This window comes from Pterocles gutturalis, unplaced genomic scaffold, assembly GCF_000699245.1.
Source record: "Pterocles gutturalis isolate BGI_N339 unplaced genomic scaffold, ASM69924v1 scaffold6710, whole genome shotgun sequence".
Taxonomy (NCBI): Eukaryota; Metazoa; Chordata; class Aves; order Pterocliformes; family Pteroclidae; genus Pterocles; species Pterocles gutturalis.
The window spans coordinates 7,766-18,636 of NW_010138099.1; the positions used below are offsets into that span (position 1 = coordinate 7,766).

At 36.7% G+C, this 10,871-nt stretch overlaps 1 protein-coding gene across 1 annotated transcript in view; it reads right to left on the minus strand.

Moving 5' to 3' along the window:
• LOC104468640 (maltase-glucoamylase, intestinal-like) overlaps window positions 1–10,871 on the minus strand; it is a gene marked incomplete at its 3' end in the record, with an annotated part of 27,317 nt that overhangs the window by 7,643 nt on the left and 8,803 nt on the right. Inside the window, 13 exon segments of the mRNA XM_010082843.1 lie at window positions 251–335; window positions 836–990; window positions 1,548–1,664; window positions 2,343–2,514; window positions 2,904–3,021; window positions 3,643–3,727; window positions 5,299–5,412; window positions 6,465–6,584; window positions 6,767–6,898; window positions 7,738–7,863; window positions 8,671–8,783; window positions 9,374–9,473; window positions 10,848–10,871. The exon segment at window positions 10,848–10,871 is cut by the window's right edge and continues 6 nt beyond it. Of these exon segments, the coding sequence (XP_010081145.1) occupies window positions 251–335; window positions 836–990; window positions 1,548–1,664; window positions 2,343–2,514; window positions 2,904–3,021; window positions 3,643–3,727; window positions 5,299–5,412; window positions 6,465–6,584; window positions 6,767–6,898; window positions 7,738–7,863; window positions 8,671–8,783; window positions 9,374–9,473; window positions 10,848–10,871 (1,461 nt within the window).

Here is a 10,871-nt window from a genome sequence, read left to right on the forward strand (position 1 = left end):
AAATACATATATAGTAGAGGAGCTCTGACCTTTAAGCTGAATAACAGAATTGTCACAAGACTGAACAACAAAGACTCAGAATTGGAAGGTGGTTTCTAATCAGAGCAATAAAGGAGTGACAGGAGTAGTGTAACTTGGGGATTTTATGCTGCTGTCCCCTGCCAGAGAAAAGAGCTGGAACTGATGACTCAACATGTCCCTGTGCCCCCTGAAGTGGTTATGTGATAAATACCAAACCAGCCAAACCTACCGGGTCAAGTACAGCGGAAATAAGCAGCCCAGGACCCCACAGGAACTGCCTGTCAACACTCCACGTCGCATCGTCAGAGTAGAACCTGGGTAGTAGGAAAGATATAGCAGTAACTGTTCTAATTGCCTTTTTTTGTTTGTTTGTTTGTTTAAATCTGAGACAATCAGAAGATGAGAAGAAGGTAAGTTCTCACTGGTTTAGTTAGTATTCTCTACGCGTGGGTGAAAGTGTAGGTATGTGTGTGTTCTTGACAGAGTTTATTTGAGATTTTGCAGGCAAGGAAACATATATTCTAATATATACGTATGATGGTGGGCAATAATTTGATTAGCTAACAATAACCTCTCGTAGCAACTCCTAAGAGTGACTGACAATAATATATGCATATATGCAGAAATTAAGGATGGTTTCTGATTATTCTTCTGATTACTCTAAAATGGTATTTCATGAATTAAGAAGTTGTCTATATATATTCCAATGTGCATTTTCACAGACTATACTTGTTTATATAGTCCCTAACAACATTTAACGTGTCTGATTTTTTTTCCTCATAAAACTACCACAAAGGCTAATGAGCAAACTTACTCATGCAAAACTGGCCGTACAACTGTGTGTCCTTGAGTATGAGCTTTGTAAAAGAGTGTATACAGGTATGGAAGCAAAGTGTAGCGAATGTTCAAGTAATACTTGGAGGTTTTCACCAAGAGTGAATCAGCTCCAAAAACAGCTGGATCCTGAGGCTGAAAAAAAAATCAGATTGTTATTTTCATCATGCAGAATACACTCTGCCAAGCACGTGAAAAGTGGCTGTTATTTCAGACATGCTGAAATTCAATGGTGCAGATCTGCACGGTGTTTGCTCTCTGGGTGGTGTGGCCTGAGGTGCTGCTCCTCTCAGATCCCTGTGCTTTGCACTGCACATCCCTGCTTGCCCATCTGGATTGAGGGAGCATGAGGGTTATTCTGGGTTTCATCCTAGCGTGCTGTCAGGTGCATGCTAAAGGACTCCCAAGAGTCATTCTGATGGGTCATACAGCAGTGAGTGTGCCCTTGGTGGCAGGCACAGTCAATGGTGATGAAACTGTTGCTAAATAAGTGCAATCTCAAGTATATTCAGTTAATCCTTACGATATTGAACCTCTTGGATCTAGGATTTCATAAAGAGAACTTAAGGTTCTGCTATTTTCAAACTGGTCAGCTACTTAATAATCAGTGATAGAAATGATTACTGGTGATACTACTAAAGGGAATGTGGTGGTGTAAGACAAAGAATTTAGTAAAAGAAAGCACAATTTACCATGAATCCTTCAGAATTGTGATTCCTGGAAAACGGGTAAAATGCTCCTACTTGCATCCATCGTCTGCAAAGTTCTTCTGTGGTGTCATCAAAGAAACCACAGATATCTGCTCCAATCTTTAAATAAAACAGAATATGTTGGATGAGCAGTATGCTGCACCTCTAATCTCTACGCAAAAATTCTAGTTTTCAGAGATGCATTAATTCAACCTTAATTGTTAGCCCGAGTGACCAAGCCATTCAACACATTTGTACCTTTCTTCTTTCAAATTCAATTAGGCATTGACAAAAAAATTAAACTGACTAATAGCTGACACTACCCATCATTCTATTTCTTCCAAACCTTTACTCTCCCCTTTGGTGCTAATATGCATACATGTGGAAAACAGCTCAAGAGTCATACAAATTTAAATCACAGAAAGGAATTTGGATATTTCCCTTATAAACGGATGTCTCTATTTAATTTGAAATTATAAGAAAAAGAGTGAGGTGTTTCACATCAACCACTAGTGTTTAAAAATTACTAGAAGTAACAGATAGCTTGGGATATACAAGAAGTTTGTTACCTACATTTATCACACCTTAAACAGACAGTAACAGTAATCAAAATCAGTGGCCTAAACCAGAAATCAATAATTGGAAAAAAATGATAAAACCACATTCCTAAAGGGGATTTGGAGCTGAAAATGTAAGGCATTTGTCTAGATAGAGTTTGATTAGATAATCTGTTATCACAGAGGTAGAGTTACTATTTATCCATATGTTTTGAAAGGATGTCACAAACTAATGTCATACATAAGGAATTCCAAAAAGGTTAAAATCCAGCATTCCAGGTATTGCCCATCTTAGGTGATCCCATGTTGCTGCATTATCTCCCAGCCAGTGTCCTGTTTGCTTTCCTGATCCAACAAAAGTAGACCTTGAAATAAGGAAGCTTCGTTTTCCAGGAAACACTGCTTCAATGACTCTTAAAAGGAAACAAGATGGGAATTATGTAAAGGAAAAAAGACAACTCAGAGATCAACAGTTTTATATAAGGCAGATTTACACTGACTGATTTACAAGAATTATTCATCCCAGGCATGTGGACGCCTTTGCAGTTAACCAAATGTATTTTAGTGAAGTTCAAGACATTAATTTTAAATAATCTTTCTATACAGCTTTGACAACCAATGTGTGGCTTGTACTATCAACTTTAGTTAGTAGATTTTACTTTAGCTGCGTTGGCTTAAGTATAATACAGTGTTTTCCAGGAATTGTGTTCCTTTAGCAGTGAAATCTCTTGCTGTTTTGGAAAAAGCAGGCCATGTACTGTTCTGAAAGTTTTTTGTAAAGATTTTAGAATGCATTCCTTACTTGTGTGTTGATATGGCCATGGAATATCCATAAAGACTGTGGACATCATACTGTTTCCCCCAATTCTGCACTGCATCCATACAAAGTGTCTTGGAAAACATGAGCCTATCAAGAATACCTTCAATAAAGGAATAAAAATATCACTTTTAAAGCACTTTTTTTTATTATGAATATTTCCAGTCTTTTCTTTAACACACACTCCTGACCATTCAAGCTCTTTTTCTCACTTTAATTTTTGCACTAAGTCTAGTGTTACCACTACAAAACCAAAATGCTGCTCTTGGCTGCTGGTTTGATGCATCTTTGCTCTGTCACCTCTTTTACTCTTGAGCTTTGTACCCATGCAAGGAACAACTGACAACTACACTCAAAATTTCTGATCATTATCTGAAAACATGTTGGCAATGGTTACTTAAACCTACTACTTAGTACAATCTATGAACTCCATTTTAGTTCTGCATACATCTCAAAAACTACTTATAGTAGAAGAACATTATATTATCAGACATAATTAAAGCAACAACAATATTCAGTAATAATTTGAAAAGGGAAAAATGTCAGTTATATAAACCACACCTTTGACAGGGGACAAAATATACCGGTATTTTCTGTCAATAGTAATGTTCAATCCGCATCCATAAGAACTACACTAAAATCGCTTTGCATCCTTATAGCCAACTGCACAGTAATTCATAAACTTTTTGATATTTTGCTTTCTGGTTAAAGTAGATGGACTTACGGGGAGTGAAAGGAGGATAGTTTAAGTCATTCTGTGCACAACCAGTTTTTGAGCCTTGAACGAAGTTGGATACTTCATTCATATCCTGAAAAGGTAAGATGTAGAATATAATAAAGTTTCTGCAAGTATGTTTTCCTAACAAAATATTTTGTTCTAGTCTCTTGTCCTTTAAGGAATAATTACTTAGAATTTAGTACCATATAATTAGGCAAGAATGGTAAAACTCAGATACTGACCTGGCCCATTCCTGTATTAATATAGGTCTCAGTGTTGGACAAACTTCTATATGCAGGTGAGTGTCATGTCACAAGAGCAACATCTTATCCCTCCACAGAAAGAAATTACAAGAGGTGCTCATGTATACATTGTCCCTATCTATGACCAACTCCACACCTCTCTCAAGGAAATGTCTTTGGTATGGAGTGTGTGTTTGGAGATAAATGCAGAACCAGCAAATGTACATTCTTACATTCTGTCAAAATACAGAAGGGGACTAGATAAACATCTCCTTTATAATACTTTCCAAGACATTATACTTTAAAGCTTTGCTGTCTCCTTCCATTAATATTTTATTTGTCAGTGTTGGAGGTCCATTTCTATGTGTATCCCTAAACGTGCTGCAGGAAAAGCATGCATGGAAGAAGAATGCAAATTCAGCATGGAGGCACGGTAGTCTAGTGACCAATTTGCTTCACTCAAATTATTCGATCTCTGGAAGAGAGCTGTGTAGTTTTACACTTCATAGCTTGACTTGATGGAACCACAGAGTCAGCAAGTGAGGAAAAACTCATTCTTTCACATAGCAGCTGAATGACAGTATTTTGCCATACAGGTTAATTTAAAATTGATATAGCTTTTTAAAACGCATGGCAAAATATTCAGCAAAATATTCAGTAAAATCTTGTTTCCTTTTGAAATACTTATTTAAGTAAAAGGAATTAGGAAAAACACAAAAAGAATAAATGGAATAAGGTGCTGAGACATGGTGCTGAGAAGTTTAAGTACAGATTTCCTTAAGGCATACACTTTTAAGAGATTTGTGACAGGATATTCCTTTAAAAAACTAATCTGATGAGTCAAAATGGTTCTTAATCTCATCTGATTTTCATGAACTGTACCTAAAATTCACTTGCCAGAGTGTATTTTAGTCCTTTTTTAGGAGAACCTGCATAGGAGGTCTGATTTTTCCAAATCCTTGTCTGGAACAGCAATTGCAGATTCACTAACCGGAAATTCCATGAGCTACTTGGAGCATAGATACATAGAATTTATATATTATACCCTGTGTTCAGGACCTGCTTGACACACATTCTCTGAGCAGGTATGCAGGTCTCCAAATGTTGCCATTCTGAGGACAGGAGTGTGCTACCATTTGCCTTTAGCAATGGTTCATCAATTGAAGCATTTTAAAGTGTCACTGAACATCCAAACACCAGCACACTGATAATTTAAATGCCATGATTAATGATTCAAATTAAAATTTAAAATTCAAATTTGAATTGCAAATTCAATACCCGAAGGCATACACATCCTGCACTGATTTCAGGTTAGTAATAGTACACATCTCTTTCAAATTCAATGCAAATTGAATTTGATAAACATCTATCCTTGAGTATTTAAAAATAAAAATAAAAATGAAAGTTCTAAATTACTTACAATCCAGATCCCATCATATGGCACTATGTCATAAAACCGTTTGCATTCTTCCACCCACCAGCTAGTGCACTCTGGGTTGGTGAAGTCTGGAAACACAGTTTCCCCTGGCCACACCTGCAATATTAAAAGGGAAATAACTAATTAAAGTTTTAATGGTATTAAAAAGAGTTCATAGAATCATAAAACAGCCCATGTTGGAGGGGACCTAGAAAGATCATTTGGTCCCAGCTTTCACGGGAAAAGGAATACAGATGAGCTCATCTAACACCCTGTCCAATTACATCTTGAAAGACTCCAGTGGTGGAGACTCTACCATGTCCCTGGGGAGGTTGTTCCACTGATTGATTGTTCTCACTATTAAAAATTTCTGGTGCAACTTGTACCCATTGCCCCTCCTGTTCTCCATATGGCTCCTTGTGAAGAGAGAGCCTCTGCCCTCTTTGTAGCTGCCCCTTAAGTACTGGAATACTGTGACGACATCCCCCTTCAGCCTTCTCTTCTCTAGGGAGGAAAGACCTAACTCCTTCAGTCTTTCCTAACTGAGCAGGTTCTCCCGCCCTTTGATCATCTTCATGGCCCTCCTTTGGATCCTCTCCAGTCTGCTTGTTTTCAGACTGTTGTCCACCAGAACCCCCATAATTAGTCATTGAGGACAGTGTTAATATAGTGCTCTGATGAACAGTTTCGAATGACAAACTGCTTGAGTGACTATAGCTTGCATCCAGAAAGAAGGCAGAAAAGAGTATGAGTTTTGTGACTTTGGTGTTTTCAGTTGCTTTTCTGTTAAGTCATAAAAGGAAAAATATACAACAAAAACATTTCTCAATAGAAGTTAAAATTATAAATTCACTGGTAATGTGGGATCTGGCTCTTGAGTCACCACTGAAAATAAATAGGAGCTGGTTGATGAATTGTCCCTTGAACCTTGAAACTACCTTAGGTTTTCCTTTTTTTTGTTTAATGTAAAAATTGCAAAAAAAACCAACCAACCAACCAAACAAGAAAGATTGAGAAGTATCATATCCAAAGTGAGACCATATAAATTTACTTCCCACTGGCAGGTAATTTTGTTGAAAGAAGCAACTTAGAAAATGAGTTTAAAAGGAGCCCCTTGACCTAAATTAAACCGTAACAGTGACAACAGTTCAAATTCATAAAAACATTACCTCCCCAAGTAATGGTGTTACTCCATCTGATTCATTAACCCAAACTTTTTTGCTCTCTCCCCTGACATAGCTTCCATATGGACTTCCATCAGCTAGATTATGTATGCTAATAGCAGGATCCTAAAAAAAAAAAAAACCCATAAAATAAAAAATTAGAAGAAACCAGGATATACTCCATTAATTATATACTACCACAATGTTAGTCAATAAATGTAATAATTACATAGAATAAGCATAACTATAATAATAAATAGTTGTAGTTATAGTATTTACAAGGGAAAAAGAAGTAGTTAAATGCTTACCAATATGATAATATATTTTTGTCCATAGACATGCATATAAGCTGCAAAAGTAGGGAGATCTTGAAACTTCACTTTGTCATAAGTAAAATCTTTCTTGTCCTCCATATAGTCAATGTCAGTGATCTGAGCATCCTGAAAGAGAAGGGAGTTCAGCTTTGACGTGAGAAGCAATATGTAAAGATGTCATATATTAGTCCAACATGATTTCTTCTGACAATTCCCATTTGTCCTATAATAAATTTAATGTTGGGACTCTACTGCAGGCTGGCAGAAAGTATGCTGTCAGGTCCACTTGCAAACAATGTGCATCTCATCTCTTACTTACAGCCCTAATTAATGGTACTGACACATCTTTTGTGCCTAAAAATAGCTGCATTTGACATTAACAGAATTTAAATGAATGTGTATATTGGCATCCTTTCCAATAGCCCCTGGATATGTGGCTATTTCATTGTAGTTTGCTGACTTCAGAAGCTATCCCCTCAAATCCAAATATTTCTTCCTCAACTCTTAGCTTAACATTAGGGTATTTTTATTCCATTTAAGCCATCAGGCTAATGTAATCTGAAATCTAATTTCAAAAGTTAATTGTACTTTAACTTTGGCTGTCAATTAAAAATAATATATGATTCCATAATTGTCCACAGGACAATTAAAAATTTTCATGGATTAGGTAACATGAGAAGGTAAGTGGATATGTCTGGAAAGTATAACTGAAAAAGTATTACAATAAAGTGTTCAAATAAAACTTACTGTAATTAAGCCCCACTATGTCCCACATTCTTATTATGGGTCTACCATTATAATGCACATAAACCTTTGACACCAGAAGCCTATATATCTGAATTTTACTAATTTAAACTGATGTGAAATGAACCAGCTGCATAACACCATGGTCAGGATCTCCAGGTCACTTCTTCTGCGGAGCTCTGCCTTCACTGGATTGCTGCCCTCCTCAAACCCATACTTACATAAGGGAGTCCAATCGCTCTGTTCCTCTCCACAACTCTCTTCACCTCCTCCAGAGACCCGTAATTCCAGCGGCTGATCTGGAAACCCAGGCTCCAGTAGGAGGGCAACAGTGGCAGTCCCACGAACTGCAAGTTGAGAGCAAAAATCCCATGCACCATCAGTGGACGCTGCATGTGTCACCTTTATGCCCATTTCCCTAGATCTGTACTCCTCAAATCTATTTGAATAACAGACACTAAGCCTGAGTGTGTGAAATGAGCAGCCCACTCCCAAATGAAATATTTTTCTATGATTCTTTTTTAATTTTAAGAAATAATATTTTGGGACAATGCCTATTCTTTAAAGTGTCGCTGAAACCTAAGCAGGTCTCAAGAAGTACAAAAGTTATCAGTGATATCTTATGACCATAAAACCATTACACACCTGTAAGCACATTATCTGCCCAACAATATTGCCATATGAACAGGAATTTGTCCTTATAACAAGAGTGTGTCCCAGCAATGAAGCATAAGTTATTCCATGTAAACCATCTCTAGCTCCAGTGACCACTGTGTAAATCAGCCAGTCCATAAAACTGATGAATTTAGCAGCTACAGGTTTCTCGGGCCTCAAGCTGCTGCATGGTCTCTGCTCCAGCATCTCCAGCAAAAGTAGTGCTTAAGTACTTTCCAGCTGCCTGTAACAAGCCAGCTAAAAACAGCTACAACCCGGCTTAACCCCAGCTAGCTATTACTAATGACAGCAATCACATTAGGGACATACTAGCAATTATTCTACGTTAAATATATGCTGAGTCATATTTTCAGTTAATAGATAACATAGTGAAGAAATACTATCATATAAAGAAGCATAAAAACCCCAAAACCAACATCAAAAAATCCCAAGCACTTGTAAAAATCTGTTCAATGCATAAACTCTCTAGCTGAAGGTACCTGCAGGTACTCCTGGACAACTTGCTCTGGACTGTTCCCCAAGAAGATATAGAAATCAAGGATCCCACCAATGGTTCTGTAGGTCACTGCTGGAGCAGGCTGCACCACAAACTCTGCCGGACAAGAGTGCGCAAAACCAATTCTGAATACCAGATAATTCTAAAATAACTTTGTAATTCTCTAATTGCTTATTAGAAAATTTACTTAAGAAAAAAACACAAACAAAAAATACCTAAGGAAGGAACACAAGCCCCTTAACTGAACTTGCAACAAAGGGGAAATATATTCCATATATATTTCCATTCCTTTACAGCCTTCAGAGAAGAGAATTAGAAGAAATCCAAAGGATCAACATTTTATCTTTAAATTTTTAGTTCAACTTTCCAGCTTCAAGATATGTGAACAGCTCTGTAAAACATACATATATGCATGCTTATCTAAAGAGACTAAAGGACATTTACTTTCAAGCATTTCTTACTCTAAATTTAGGGTCCAATTCCAGTGTTGCATGTCTGCACTGAGCTGCACAGGCTTTGCATACGTTTCTGACCCTCAGGTTTCCTGTGCAATCTTCATGTTAACTGGGCGCCACTCACTGATTATGTCATGTATGCTAAACACTACAGTTTTGATCCCAGTTCTACAGATAATTTTAAAAGATATTTAACTGCACTGCTCAGAGCTACAGAGAGCGCTTTCTTACCCATGGCATTGCTATTCATCAGGAAAACACCAAAGGAGGCTCCGGTGTTGTCTTCCAAACACAGGAAAAAGGTTTGAACTCCATATAAGTTATGCATTTCCTCAAAGGATAAAAAGGAAAAGTAATCTGATTAACATCTAATAACAGTATCTGTTCTGGGATATTTCAAAATATATAACAGGTAGAACATGAAACTTCTCAAAATACAGCAAACAACAAAAACAAAAATCCTGACACTTTCCTACAGTTCTGTTGTCTCTTTCCTGGCATTCTTCTCCTTTATAAGAACATTTGCCATTAAAACAAAAGCTTCCGAAAATATATAGACAACATAAGCAAGCAGACATGATGGATCTTCAGGCAAGTCTGCACATATTGCATTGCTATTTCTGGGTAATAGAGATGCACATCAAGTGAAAAGAGAACTAAAAAGTGTTTTCATCACCTTTCACCATAGATTAGACTTTACATCTAATCTATATTTCTATTAATCCTGCAAAGTAATCATTTTTGTGTCTAATCTATGGAAATATGAGAGTGCTTTGCCTCTTTTTTATTTCCTTTCTAATGTGTTTTTCTGCTATTATTAGCAACAAAAACCATAGAAATGATAACAGTTGTTTTCATAGTTGTGCTTCTTCCTCTGCAAAAGAAAACTCAGAACAAACTAATGAGAAACAGAACTTTAGCAACTTGAAATTAGCCTAACTTGATTGAGTTCACTGTTAGTTTAACTTAATGAGTTAACACAAAACAGAGCCACTCAGGTAAGAGCTATCTTCAGATCAGAGAAGACAAGGAGGTGTCTCAAGGTAAGGGGTACAAATTCCAAATTATTAATTAATTACACATAGTGGTCTCTCCTCCTATTTTCTGTTAACATAGATCCTATTTCAGCAAAACACTGAAGTGATCTTTCAAAGTAAAGTATATGGATTATTGCTTTATAAAACTGAGGTATTAGAGACAAATAGTCTTACAATTATAGAAAAATGGGTGCCCCTGAAATAGTTTCATAAAGGGACAGCCATAGAGACTATAGAAAGAAATAACAGCTAACAGACGTATTTTATCTTGTAAAGAGAAAGACATTAAGGAGAACTTTTCTGTCATTTGACAAGATACAAGGATGTTAACTGAAGAAACGTGCTATCTGTACTGAATGCTACACACAGCAATGCATTAGGACATATTGTTATTTATTTCCTTTATCAGTAGAAACTGAAGACTCTCATACATTTATGTTTATCAGCTGGTTTTCAACTGCATGTAAACACAAAAATCAAAATCTTTATAAAAAGCGATTCCTTAGGGAACTTTCATCAGTACCATCTAGCTTTTAGTAATAACATGCAGTGCCTGACAAGTCTTTGGCGAAAAACTAAATGGATATTATTAAAGTATGTACTGCATAAAAAGCTTGGATTCCAGAGGTCATCTGCAAAGAATGAAGTCTAATAAAACCAGTCCTTACTCCAGAGGGGCCGATATCCCTGCT